Source organism: Buteo buteo, chromosome 19 (genome assembly GCF_964188355.1).
Source record: "Buteo buteo chromosome 19, bButBut1.hap1.1, whole genome shotgun sequence".
NCBI lineage: Eukaryota > Metazoa > Chordata > Aves > Accipitriformes > Accipitridae > Buteo > Buteo buteo.
The window spans coordinates 5,484,002-5,498,525 of record NC_134189.1 but is presented as its reverse complement, the minus strand read 5'-3'; the positions used below and the strand labels follow the sequence as shown (position 1 = coordinate 5,498,525).

The following is a 14,524-nucleotide window of genomic DNA, read 5'->3' as shown; positions in this document are numbered from 1 at the left end:
TAAAGCTCCCCAAACCCTGGAAAATATGTAATGGGGATGGGGTCTAGAAAGCAGTAGGGATCTATTCTATTTGGTCTTTGCAAATTTTGCCTTGTAACTGAATTCTTCACCTTCCCCTATCCCCATCCCACACACAACTCCTCCAATTACTGTGGAAGTCGACAGAGAAGGATCTATCCATGTCCATGGGCCTCAGATCATACCGCATGAAAGATGTGATCCCCCAGAAGACAGGGAGGGGAAGGTGCAGCAACACCTAAAAGTTAACATTATAAAAATATAACAGGCGCAGTGGTTGCCACCAGCCACCTGGACTGGTTGTCTCTCTGCTGTGTGCCACATTGCTTTAGCACACCTCGTCTTTGACCCTCTGCTGTCTTTGTTTGATCAGCTCCCTTGGGCAGGTAGTCTCTTACGTGACTATGGGGTGGAGGGAGGGAACAGTGACACAAAGGACAAATGTAGCCTGCACCCTCACTTCCTACGGCTCCACAGATAAATCCCCGTGTTGCTACAGGTTAACCCAAAAGTACCTCTGTGATAATACGCTCTGAAGGCTCTACAATGTCCTGGCCTGACTTAGTCAAAGGAGGTTCCTCTGAAGCCAAAGGCCATGAGGAGTCATCCTGCTGCCTCTACAGCTGCTGTGGCTTTAAAACCCCAATGACTTAGGGAGGAGGTACAGGGCTTGCAGTCACTGGAAGGCTGTGACATTCTTCTGGGGTGCTGTAATGCAGTTTGATCACTGAACGCATTCAAGTACAGAGGTTTTTTTTCATGGGTCTAAGAGGTTATTATCACCTCAGTTAATTATCTGTAAGGATTCAGACTCCAGCAAATGTTAATTATCCTACCATCAATCTTAAGTTCAGGAAAGCTTAGTAGGGCTATTTTTAGCAATACAAATATCTCCTTCCTGAATGGAAAAGCTGCTCTTTTTCTTGCATATCTTATTTTTAAATGTTAAACACATTAGACAGAACTGAGGGTCTTTTTCCTCTCTTAGAAACCATCCTAAGAATGTGTAATATTTAATGAAAGGGCAAAGAACAATACCATCTTCAGACCTGAATGCATGATGTTAGAAATCTGGTATGGGGGTGAGTCAAAATTATCAGAATGGGGTGCTTGAAGTCCACATTTAATCCTACAAAATAAGCCATTGGGAGAGCAGGTTAGTGCCCAGAGCATTCCACTGGACAGGTGCCTAAATAAGTCTTCTCATCCAGCGCCTGTTAGGATAGGGTCTGGACCTGTGGCCGATGGCATTATACACATGATGTAGGAATAACAACACCTTCATTCACTCAGCATGCTACATTCAGATCAGTCAACGTCCCTTTTGTTTCTAGCTCTGAGGGTTGTGACGGGATCTCTGAAGGCATCAGCTGAACATGTACCAGCGTAGCTGCTCTGCCTGAAACTCCAGGCAGCTGGAAACAACAGCATCGAGAAGGCTGTCCCTCAGTTAGGTGTTTACTCTGGAGCTTAATGATGAGCATTCAGCTGTCTATACTATTAATGTTTGCAATCTTTTGAACAGAAATAGCTCGTAAATATGCCCTGAGGCCCAGCCTGCTTCCCCAACACCATAAACCATATTTGTTTAAACCATAAACTGTACAAGCCAGTACTACCTCCTTTGATAATGTCCTTATGCTGCTGTGTCCAGACCCTGAGAAGGGGACTTCAAAAAGGAAAGGCTTGCTCAGTATGGGAAGATCTGTTAGCTATTAGGTGTTCTGGTAAACCGCTCTGATGCACTCAAAAGAAAGGAGAGGCTTTTCTGGAGCTTTAGGTACTGGAAATCATTGCTGGGTATATTACACATTTTCTGTGTGGCTTTGGGCAAAGTGCTTTGGCCCTTGATTTTGTACCAGGGAAGGAAAAGGGGATCAGGACCCTTGTTGCTCCATAATGTCTAAGCTTCCCATCTAGTTAGAAATTTTCTTTTAAGACCTGACTGTTTTCAGTTTACAATTTGAGCAGTCCTCAGTGGTCGTCCAAGCGAGGCTTCCCAGGCTACGCAGCTCGGAGGTAGCCTGCTGCCCTCCCCAGGTCTCTGGCTCCCAGGCAGATCACCTTGCAGGTTGGATCCTGCTCCCTTGTGCAGAGCACTTTGAGTTTCCAGGGCAGGGAAGTACCTGGCAGAAAGGTTTTTTAGCCTGAGTGACACCAAAGTGTGAACCACCCAAACACACTCTGGGAACTGCAATGTTTTGTTTTTACCTGCCACTAACAACAACGTCAACTCATTTGTTTAGATCCTGTCTCTTGCAGTGCTCTCTCTAAAGAAGTGGCTCTGCAGTGGCTGTCATCTCAAGCCCTGTTTTTGTTTGTGTCTTCAAATTATTACTGTAAAGAAAATAATATTTAAGCATCATATTCTGCATCCCCCTGACATGCAGATATTGATGGGAAATTTGGTAAAAAGGAACAAAGGAGGGGAAAAGAAAACTATCAGAACTTTGTTCGCAAGTCAGAGCACTAAAAAAAATTGAAAGTTTCAAGGTAACCCTGATTCTTTCTCCACTTGTTGTTTTCCATCCTCACTCATAACTCTAGGACTCCATCCCAACCTAAAGCAGTATTGACAGGAAAGGATTATCTGCAGGAATTTGACATATTTACATCTAGAAAGTGCCAAAGGAAAATCCTTCTGAGTGGAACAAAGCCAGCCTTATCTGAACTAGCTTCCCCCCTCTAGAAATGCGGATGGACATGAGGGTGGGGCACAGGAGTTAACTGCATAATAAGTATTTCATCGAAACTATTTTTCTCTAAACAGGACATGTAGTAAAATGAGAAAGTGCTTCTTTGGCTTTTATTCCTCTCACAGTGAAACTGGAATCACCTGAGACGAGAATTGTGCCCCAATGCTAAGCTGAGCATCTAGATAGCATTGTCTTGGAAAAGATTTTGAGATGTATTATTATTTATATCTGTAGCAGCCAAAGGAACACCTGCTCTGTAAGCTCCGATATGAAAAAAAGCAGAGTTCTGAGATCTCTTTGTCTGAGGTCTAGCAGGCTACAACTGTGATGCTGCATTAACTCTGAATAGCTGTGGGGTTTAGTATTTGCATTATAAATGCAGGAATCATCGAGCTCTGCTCTCCTAAAGAGATTTCCAAGTTCCCTTTCTCAGTGCATGAGCAAGCATTGACTGCTGAGAAGATACTTTATATTGGGAGCTTGCAACACACGGTGTCCTAGAGATTCTGAGAGGTTTTGTTATGTGAGCAAGCAGAAAATACACTTTTTGGTTTGGTGTCCAAGGCAGAATTGGTCTTTGAGCATCCTTGGTCAGTGTTAGACCAAACGGCTTCTTGAGAAAAGGAATCGCTTTTATGCTGTTTGACCATCTCGTGCCAGGGTTTACAAACAAGTGTCGATAAAGTCCCGTGTGTAAATATTCTGACTCTGCATCTCTGACAGCGGTGAGTATCTGCTCGTGGTTGGCAGAGGATGGCGATGACTAAAACGCACGCGGGAAGGGCAGGGTAGAGGACCAACAGGGATGGGCATCTCACGGCGCTAAATATCGGATACAGCTGATAATAACACCAAAACAGCCGCAGCTTCCCCCTCCCTAAACATCTATAAAAACTAAGCAGCTGATGACACAACAAATGGGCCAGGGACCAGTTATTAGCAAGATGGCAGAAGAAGTAGCGGTTGCTTCTCGAATCAGCCCAGCGCTGGATGAAGGTTTTTTTCGGGGAGGGGGCCGATGATACCACAGGAGAAGACTCCTAAACGGGGCCCAGGAGCGGGACCCGAAGGGAGATGGCGGGGGGGGGAAGGTGGCGGCCGGCCTTTGCGAGCAGACGGCGCCGGGCCGGGCACCTTCCCGTCCCGTTCCCCGGGAAAGAAATTCCAGTGGGTCGGGCAGACGGACCGACGGACGAGCGGTCGCCCAGCCCTTCCCCAGCCGCCGGCTGCCGCTCCCCGCCGCCGCCACCGGGGGCCGCCCGCCCGCCGCCCTGTGCCGCTACCGGCGGGCGCGAGCCCTTCTCCTCAGAGGAATTCCCGCCCTCCGCGGCGGGCCCTTCTGTCTGTGGGACCCGCGCAGCCCCGCCGCCGCCATCACGCCACCCGCGCCGCTCACCTGGAACGGGCGAACGGGCTCGTCCTCTTCGCCCAGCCGCCTCCGAGGTAGTTGAAGGCTGCTTGTTATGTCTTTCATTCCTCTTTTCCCTCCCATCCTCCCTCTGCTTCTTTTAAGTCTGAACAGGCCCTATTGTTCAGTCTCTTTTTCCTCGAACGTTTCACCGCTGACCGTCACCATTTTCCTCTTCAAGAGTCTCTCCAGCTCAGCTACGCCTTCTCCGAAGTGCCCCAAACTGCGGAGACTGCCCTTGGCAGCATCAAGTAGAACGGAGGGCCCGCGCTGGGCATTTTTAGGCTATCATGGTGTTGGTACATCCCAGAAAGCCTTTTTTCCTGTAGTCGTTTAACTTCTCTGCAGCTTTCTTTACGCTACCAGCTGAGTTATGTCAAATAAGATGGTAAAAAGACTAAATCACTAATCCATGTTTTAATAAAACCTCTAACATATGCATTTAGGCCACCAGAAACTCTTCTTGCTGTTACAGGTTATTTCACTTGAGGCAGCGGTCGAAGCCTTACTGGGAGAAGTCCCTGCAGCAGCGCAAGATTTATCTCCATCACAGTTACCAGTGTAGCTATTTGGGCAAGCCCTTTCAAGAGTGAACAAGCCCACAGTGCCTCGGCCTAATGGCTTCTCCATTTATAAGATGAGAGCTGAAAATGAAGACTGATGTAAGTGAACTGGCTCGATCAATACCTCATCAGTCAGGTGGACAGTTTCAGTTGAAACTTGTTACTGTAACAGCGCGTTATTGATCTACTACTAATAATGTAAAAGAACATTGGCAACAGACGAGGTCTTGCTTGAGACCTCCTTAATTGCAAAATGTAAGAACAATGGTAAAGAGCAGCACTAGGACTGGATGTGGTCTGTGAGCATTTATGAGGGAATTAGGAAATGTTTGTGTTTGATGAAACTGGCAAGCCAAATGTAAAAGCTGAACCTCTAGCCCACCAAGGGATCCTTGCCGCTGTGCAAGATCTGTATTATTTATGGAGAATTATTATTCTTATTTAGTGAAATAGGTCATTTCAATAGTTTGCCATAGAATTTAAGTTACTAGAAGTGTAACTAGTAATTTTTCATTTAATCTTTGAGATCTAATTTGGCCCAGCTGCACTGCTGGCTTTACAGCAGCTTTAATTTCCCTCAACATGCTGCTACTGCTCTTTAAAGCTACCGTGCGCTCATCACCAGCTTCAGGTCAACCTGGTCAACAGGTTATGTCAAATCTCTTTTAGATGGAAGGGCTTGTGCGCTCACCTGTTTTCTTGAACGTACAGGTAATCTAGTAACAGATATTACCTATCTGTATGAATTTGGCCTCGGGAACTGCCAGGACATGATGATGCCCACGCTCCTTTATGAACAGTAAAAGCAGTACAGGGGAAACAAGATTTGGCTCTCACCATTCCAGAGCTGCTTATATGGCAAGCTTGGGGTCATCTTTGCGGGCAATCAAAATGAAGTCACCCTTTCCCAAAGTTTTGAAAGTCCAGCATCCTTCATGAAGATGCTATCAGTATATGGGCCTTGTAATCCAGCGTCCAAAGCTATACAAAAGGAGCAGCCACTTTGGAAAGATTATGTAGGTCCTTTCTGTATGTTATTTCTGTTCTACATGCTTCAGACATTCAGAAAGTCTTACCAAGGCATTGCTGGCGGTGTCTGACATGGCGGTCATTCATTGCATAAATCACCTATTTCACACCTCACATCTCAGACCTCTGTGCACTCTGGTCAATGCCACTGCATTGAACTGGCTCAAATCCTGTTTAAGAGTTCCTCTGTAACCCCAACAGATAGGACTGCCTCCAGGTTCACCTATGAAATCTGAGAACAAGTATAGAACTACATCACATATGGTGCTTCCCCCAAGCCCTTTCCTGTACCCCACTGGAAGCATCCGGGGACACGCAACATTAAGTAAGCAGCAACCAAAAAAGGTGCAAAGAATATTCCAAATGTTTATTATGTATTAAAAATACTGCAAATAAGCCATACAGTTCATTTCACAGTAACCTAAACATTGTTCAAGAACTTGAGAAGTCAACAAAGAACAGTGCAGTTCCAACAGTGACAAGTTACCTTAATGCCGTGGGTCCCTCTTTCTTTGACAGCAATTCTTTCCCATTTACAGTGGGAACACCACCAGGTATGGTTCAGTATCTTATTTACCAAGGAGAACTCCTTTTCACCTACGCTGTTCCCACAAGCACACCACTTCTGGGAGTTGCTGTTTCTAGGAATTCTTCTAACGTAGCCACGGATCTGGCTAGTGCAGGCTGCGGTGGGCATGATGCGCACGACCTATTTCCAGAGTATCAGTGTGCAGAGCCCTTTACCAAATCTTTGGATAAAGTTCAAAAGTAAACTTGAAAAGGAGAGATATTAGAAATCCTTTCCAAAAAGACAGAAAACCAAGCAAGTTCCATGAAGAAGTAATTTTTAAATGAACATCTAGAGAATTATGACACTTTTTTCTCACTCTCAACCAGTTCCTAGAAGGATCCTTTGCTACCAATGCCCCAGGCAGGCACCCGGTGACAACAATGGTGACAAGAGTCAGGCACCAAGTCCTGAATACCTAACAAGAGTTCAGGTCACTGTCAGCTGTGTGAAAACTTGAAATGTATACACGTTAGAAGCAATTCTGCTGATTTCATGGTGATTTTCCCCCTTGTGTGTTTTGGAGTGTACTATTATTGTTAGCATGCTTGCTATACATGGAATAAAAGAGGTGCAATCTTAGTCCTCTTTCCTTATTCAAATTCATGATCATTTTTACAGAAAATCCTGTATCACAGACAAACTGGGTCTTTCCAGGAAAGACACAGCCTCATCATGTAAATAGCCCCCCAAAATGATAAAGATATTACTGTACCCTCTTGAAACTAATCACATCCTTCAGATGTCCCTTCTGAGCACTGGTCCTTTACACCAGCAGCTGAAGATACTGGGAAGGAAGCCTATGATCACGAAGAATGAATCTCTCCAGCCACATGGTGGAACACCTCTCTTAGGTCTTAGGTCTTAGCCCCAAGCAATGCCACTTACCTCAAACCTTCCCTTCAGGGGGGTTCAGCTAACTCCTTGTTAGCTCCCTGGCACAGATTAAGGACTCACAGAAATACACTATAGCTCAGCTGACACCTGGTAAACTGACCACATGGCTGAGTCCCAAACTGCAGAGACAGATGAGTTGCTTCAAAACTGGTCCACACTTAAGTTTACCGGTCTAAACAGTTTAAGATAGGGATGTAGTTTTGTGTGTTTGTTTCTTAAACCAAAACATACCAGTAAAATTATCAGTGTGTACAGCAGTATGCTTTTCATACCAAAACAGCTGTAGCCCTTCTGTGTGGGATATCTAGTGTCATAGTGTGAAACACCTTCATGCCATTAAATATGTGCCCATGCTAATGAGGCTATAGTGCCTTAGTTACACCACTACAGTTACAGCGGTACAACTTGATAGAGAAGATGAGCCCTTCAAAACAAAACCCCCAACTAAATTCATGTTTTCTTAAAACAAAATCTAACAAAAAAGAAAACCAAACCAAAAACACTATACAAAAGAGAAATAAAGGAAATAAGCAGAACTGTCTCTATTATTAAAGTATTCTTATTCTCTTTGGAGGTATCAAATTGCTTTTAAAAAGAGTAAAAAACTGGGCATACAAAAGCTATTCTCCTTAATCCATTATTTGCACAAGGAGCACCGCTGCCTAAACTTTTTCATGTATTTTTTCAACTTTGACAAACAACCTTTCCAGATCGTTCCTCAGGTCATCTATTGAGCTCTTCACAGACTCCAAGTTGTTCTCATTATTTTCAATTTTCACTGAGTAGGAGACTAAACTATCCACTGCAGTTCTTATCATTTTCAAATCAGAATCAACCTGGCTGACAGAAGATCTCAGTTCATCTACAGAACCTTCCACAGAAGAAAATTTTTCAAGATAGCCTTGAGAATGTGCTTGACCCATCTGAAGATTTCCTTGATCCAACAAAGTACTAATTTGCTTCTGGATATCCTGAAGAGCACCAGAGGATGGCAGGTCACTGATGCTTCTCCTCAAGTCTTCCACGTCATTGTACAGTGAGGTCTGTGATTCGCCAAGATTTTTCAGAATGTCTGTGACTGAAGTTACGTCCATATCTGAGATTCCCTGAAGAGCAGTAATGCTTTGTTCCAGGGTACTGAGCTTATTCTCGTATTCGGTCTCCTTAGAAAGGAAAGATTGCAACTTTTCACTGTTTTGAGCAGCAACAGAAGTGAGAGACTCCAGGCTGTCTTCTATGTGCCTCAGTCGAGACTCCAGTCCTTCACTGTTCTTCCCAAAAGTTTCTAATGCTTTTCTGAAGAGTTCATTTTCTTCCCATTTGTTAAGGTCAGCTTTAACTCGCTGTAAGTCTTCATCAAGTCTTTTAATGTCACCAGGGAGCTGCCTAATAGAATCCTCAGCACTCAGAACTTTCTCTTGTAAAGCTTTTAATGAAAGGTGTTCAGTGTCTGCAGCCTCTTTGAATTTCTCATGTTGTTGTTTGAGGTTGACTAGCTCTTTCACTTCAGTATACACATCAGACTCCATGGAGTCTATTGTACTCTTCAAGGTCTCTATGTCCTTTTCTTTGGTTTTCATGGATGCTTGCATCTCATCAAAAGCATCTTTTAGCACCTTAATTTCATGTTTATACACATCTGCTTCTTCTAGTGAATCAACCTTTGCTTTCATATTGTTGATTTCATCTTGGCTCCTTTGCTGGACTTCAGTGAATACAGCAATGTTATCATTTATAGACTTGGTTAGCTCTGTTAGTCTCTCTTCCACTGTGTTCTCCAGAGATGTGAAGTCTCGTTCCCTTGCATCCTTCACCATGTGGATGCCGTCAGACAAGTCTTTCAAAATTTCATTTTGCAGCTTCTGAAGCACTTCACTGATCCGGTTTATTTCACTCTCCCCTTGTTTAACAGCCTTCTCGGTAACCTCCTGCTTCTGCTGAGCAATTTTCATCATAGATTCAAATTCTCCAAATGTGGCTTGAAGGGAACGCACCTAAAACAGAAATCAACATGGTTAATATTACGATTTCATCCTTACCTACATCCTTACCCTTTGTGTCTAACATCTTTATGGCCCTTGTTACCATATGAAATGATCACCTTGCAATCCTTCATGCTCCCTACCTGAGGTGACCCTATGGCATACAGATACGGGAGGCACAAAAAGCCCAGCACCTAGACCCTTACAGCTCTATAGATACATACATCTCCTGCTGAGGCTCCTTGGCCTCACCGACCTGCCACAGATGATCCAGGGAATCCGTGGCAGCGCAAATCAAACTCAAGTCTCCAGAGTTTGCATCTGGACCAATTCCTGAACATGAAATTTCAAAGTAGGCAAGAAAAGAGCAACAGGAAAAATTAGGGTGAAAGGGGAGCTGGGAATGGCTGGGGAATGAGAATAGTAATCATGATATTTTGCTGCTCCTAGACACCAATGGAGACACAGATTTTTCTTGTTAACTATTTTTTAAGATAAAAAACATAGAAAGGCTTTAATGTTCTAAATACTTAGTACCTCATTATTTGCATACACCCACATGCTCTTAGTGAACAGGGGCACATGTATGTACACAGGCAGAGAACAAAGCCATAGCAGCTGCCAAGGGGACTGACTTGCACCTATCTCAGGTTAATACTCACAGAAAGTTGTTACCACTGGATCAGGTATGCTATTAAGCTTCCCAATTACAAAAACTACAGTTGGTTTTAGTAGCAGCAACAAGGAAAAGGTCAAGGGGTGAGTGGCCTCCACATTCATTTACTCTCACATTTAAAGGTAAGATCCAAGCACACCAATAGGGAAGCACATGTTACTTAATTTTGAGGCCAAGCAGAGTATCAGTCTCAAGATGTGGAGAAATCTTTTTGTGCATATGTGGGTTGTATTTTTTTAAACTTTGTAAAGCAGTGTAAGAACTCCCACTGGCTGCAACAGGAATCCATCACGTAGAAAATACCTCAAGGCTTTTGGCAGGATGGCAAGTGCTGAGTAATGTGTGTTGCCTTGCCTCATGCTACTCCCTATGTCTGAGGGGTATATTAATCAGTCATGCCACATGGGCTGCCATGTTTACTGATTAGATACACAGCTGGAGGGGTAATTTTATTTTACAAATAAAAGGAAGTATATTTTATATGTTCTTAGAAAGAAATATACAGAGCTGCTATTTTTTTTCTTTTTAACTGAAGGAGGCTCTAGCAGTTCCCAGTCAAACTCTGAACCTAGAAATTATTTTCAAAAGACCTAACAGACTTAGTAAGTAGAAATTAAGTTATTCATATGTATTTTTGCAAGACTAAATCCCTGGCCAAATCCTCCTTGGTTTGCATGGAAGTCTACACTGTGTAAGGATTGTAGAGTTTGGCCATGAGACTTGCCCTCACTCCAGTAGATCCCTGCAGTTTGAAGAAGACCCATAAAGATGAGTTATTTTTTTCCCTTCTTCTGTAAAAAGGTTTGTAATGACTTTACATTCCCTACTTGTATTCTCTAGAGCTCACATACGAAACTAGAAATGAGCTAAGGAGTGGGGTGGGGGGATGGGAGGGAAGCAGGTTATACTGCCATACGTATTGCAGCAGGGCACCAGCCATTACACTGACTTACCAACCTCATTTTCATTACATCTTAGCTGTCATTCATTCTGATTTTTCCCACATAGAGAGCTTTTTCTGTATCACTATAAATGTATTTCAGAAATCTAAAAGGAGGGCACAGGAAAGTTCTCCTCCCCCTCTTATGACAGAATTTATTTTCTTTGACACATTCCAACCAAATCACCAAATTTGTATTTGCGATTAACTATCTTCAATTGTTAGTCTAAGAAAAGGCATCAGAAATGGCCAGAACTCTCCAGAGGGCCACGAGTTCTCTGCTGCCATACGTTTGACAGAGACGGATCCCACCCCTCCACAGTGGAAGGACTTTATACCTGCTCCTCCACTGCATTTGGGCAATGCTCCTGGTGTAACTTGAAGCTGTTCTCCTATACTTCCAGCTGGGTCAGCCACTTGAAGATCAGACAGCTCTGACATAATAAAATGGACTGGGGTCTTCAAATTAGACCAGCTTCTAATCTATCTGTCCTAACCAAGAGCCAACAGGGCCCAAAGCAAACCGCTTGCACGACACGGGTAAAACTCACAACTTCGAAGTAGTAGTTCATATTCACTAAACAGTTGGTTTGTGTGTGCACCTATGTGTGAGTTTGCCTGTTTGGTGTTCATGGCTGGTAAGGTTTGAAACCACAGCCCTTGAAAGGTTTAACATCATAAACAGCACATAAAAATGCATCTATAGCTAACAACTATGTCTTCTCTAACTGGTCATACTATCTTGTGTTTAAACACCAAAAGACCTTGGCCTCTCTGAAAATTGTGCTACATTAAAGACTAAACTTCCTCATCATTTCCTTTCTCCTCCTACTGCCAATGTGTAAAGCAGATGAGTTTATATAACGCTTACTCCTGACAGGAGCTCTCTGCAGTAAAAGACTCAAGGGCAAAGCCAGTTCCAGACAGCAGCCTGCGCTGACGGCACTCGGCAAGTACAATGCAGGACCCTGCACTTTTGTAAAGTGATGAAATACAGCCTGGTCTCCTCTCCCTCAAGTACATTCTTCTATAAAGACAACACCAAACCAAACCACAGGAAGCAAAGCTTTCGAGGGTTACATTGAAACTGTGTGACCTCCTTCCCCCGTCTTTTATTCTTGCCCTACTGTATGTATGTCTAACATCAGCCATCTGCTATACACAGGCAACTAAAGTTTCAGTTCTCTCTGAAACCAACTATTTATAAACTTCTGTTATATATACACCTCTCTCCTAGAATATGTAACATACACCTAGGATCTTCTACAACAATGTGGAGATGGAGGCAGCAAACTGTACCCATTCTTACACTTGAAAGGGCTTATATATTGCACATACATCTGGGTTCTATACTCATGTATTGTAATCTTACGTCCTGCATGCCCTGCCATTGCAATGTCTTCCTTCCTACAAAGAGTCTGTAAAAATGCCTTAAAAACTAGGAAAAAACAACAACCCTTGCTAGTTCAAATAACAGCCCAGTCATCAGTAAGTAAAAAGCGCATGATTTTCAATTAGATTCAGAAACGATGCTATAGCCCTGTGTTTTACAACCCTTTTCCCCCCTCATATGAGTTTTCCTTTTCCTCCTTCTTGTAAGGGAGAGGAGACACCACGACCGACCCTACAAACTCCACGTGTGCAGGCCACTGCGCTTCTGGGAATGCCACAGAACGGCCAGAGGATCTCTCCCAGCGCCCGTCCCACCACCATGTCTCCCCACTGCCGGCGCGGGCCCAAGCTCGCAGGGAATACAGGGAATCTGCACGGCTCGCTGTGCAGAAGGCAGTCAAGCTGAGACAAGAATTTCCTTTTCTTTGATCTGACTCGGTCATAACTTTACATACTGCCTTCCAACCAATTTACCTACTCCCTAGACAGGAGGTTGATTGTATGTTGATGATATGCCTTCACAGATGCCATTTTTCAAAGGTTATAGGCACCCTAAGACATATCCAGATGGACAGTGCCACTTGTGAAACTCTGGCTCAGGGGCTAATAAGGCATGAGTGAAAAAAGATGAGGAGGGAAACGAGCATTTCTTTCGCTTCGCTTGAGCCACACTCTTTGCCAACAACTTCACAGCTCTTCCACAGTCCTGGACTGCCATGGACATGGCGAGTCTCGCTCCCTCAGCCGGAGGCGGCGGCAGGAACGTGGAAGGCCGGGAACAGCAGGAGCGGCATTTCTGGCACGGCCTCTGCTCTTCAGTGAAGCTGGCACAGGTTTTGTTTTCTGGAGCGTGCAGGGACGTCAAGGCAGGACCCTGCCACGTCCGACCTCGCTTCCACACCGTCTCCCTTGGCGCGCGCACCTGCCCGCTCGACGCGTCGACGAAGAGCAGCCCACCTTGCCACGCTCGGTTTTAAACGATTCGCCAGAGTCGAAGATATAAAATTACCGCCAGCAGGCTCTCCGAACTGCGGGTCCCCGCTTCTGCCAACACGTAAGCGTGCTGACTGCATTACATAAAATGGCTTCACGCCCCAGCCCTGGAAGAGCAAGCTGGGGGAAGAGCCGGCCGCGGCCGCCGCTGCGGGCTGTCCCGGGGGCCGCCCGCCCCGCCCCGGTCCCGCCCCGGCCCGGCCCCGCTCTGCGCTGCCTGCCAGGGATTTCTCGCTTTCACCGAGGCCACGTTTGCAGGCGCGGGGAAAAAGCTCGGCCCAGACTCGATTTGTCCCTCTAATGCCATGAAAGCATCTTTACGGAGGGAGCACGGAAGGGAGAGGCGCGGCGCGGGGGTGTGAATGGGACACGTTTGCTTTCCCGCAAGCCGGGCTATCCGAGAGCTGCGCGGCTGCTTATTTAAGGGGTGACCGTCCCCCCGTCCCCCCGCCTGCAGGGGCGGCTGCTGCCCCCCTCCCCGCCGAGCAATGCCGAGGGCCCCGGCGGTCCCCCGGCCCGCCCTCCCGCCTCCGCCACCGCGGAGCGTCCCCGCGGGGCACCCCGCCCGTCCCGTCCCCGTCCCCGTCCCCCGCCGTCTCCCGGCGCCGCGCTACCTTCAGCACCACGGCGTCCAGGGTGGCGGCCAGCTCCTGCCGCTGCCGGCCGGAGGCCTCCCTCTCCCGGGCGCTCCGCCCGACCTCCTCCCGCAGCTGCCGCACGTACCAGCCGGCGGGCAGCGCGGCGCCCAGGACCACGGCGGCGCCCAGCAGCAGAGCCCAGCCGCGGCGGGGGCCAGAACCGGAGCGGCCCCCTCCGCCCCCCGCGGCGGCCCTGCCGCCCCGGCCGTGCGCCGCCGCCGGCGGCTTCTTCGCCGCCGCCTCCTCGGCGCCGCCGCCGGCCTGCGAGCCCCGTTCGTTGGCGTTGGCGGCGGCGGCGGCGGCGGCGGGCGGGCTGCTCCCCTTAGGGCCCCGGTGCTTGGCGGCCGACATGGCGGGACGCCGCCGCCGTCGTCGTCGTGGTGCGCGGAGCGGGAGCAGCGGGAGCGGGCGAGGGAGGGATGGAGGGAGGGAGGGCGGGGGCGCCGGCCCGGGCAGCGCCGCGCTCCGCTCCCCGCCCCGCCCCGGCCCCCGCCCCGGGGAGCCGCCACGCACACGGGGACGGCCCCGGTCCCTGCCGGGGGGGGGGAGCCGCCACGCACACGGGCTCGGCCCCGGACCGAGGGAAGCGACGGGACGGGGGAGCGGCGGGCAGGGCGGAGGGGCAGCCCCCGCTCAGCCCCGGGGGGTGGTGGACCGGGGCTCCCGGAGACCCTCTCGGGCACGCCTGCCCGCGGGAGCCGGCCCGGGGGTGTCAGAGCGGGGT

General features: G+C 47.4%; 1 protein-coding gene across 1 annotated transcript; it reads right to left on the bottom strand.

Moving 5' to 3' along the window:
• Window positions 1–6,060: 6,060 nt before the first annotated feature.
• On the bottom strand, window positions 6,061–14,233 carry CKAP4 (cytoskeleton associated protein 4). The gene is made up of 2 exons (XM_075050894.1): window positions 13,777–14,233; window positions 6,061–9,173 (listed from the first exon to the last, which is right to left on the bottom strand). The coding sequence occupies exons 1-2, from the start codon at window positions 14,149–14,151 to the stop codon at window positions 7,842–7,844; spliced, it is 1,707 nt and encodes a 568-aa protein (XP_074906995.1). The 5' UTR covers window positions 14,152–14,233; the 3' UTR covers window positions 6,061–7,841.
• Window positions 14,234–14,524: the final 291 nt, after the last annotated feature.

Bases quoted from the DNA above. Each gene is read 5' to 3' on its own strand.
- CKAP4 (XM_075050894.1), bottom strand. From the start codon at position 14,151: ATGTCGGCCGCCAAGCACCGGGGCCCTAAGGGGAGCAGCCCGCCCGCC. The intron at 9,174-13,776 runs GTAGCGCGGCGC...TTTCTGTTTTAG, and splicing joins TGGACGCCGTGGTGCTGAAG to GTGCGTTCCCTTCAAGCCAC.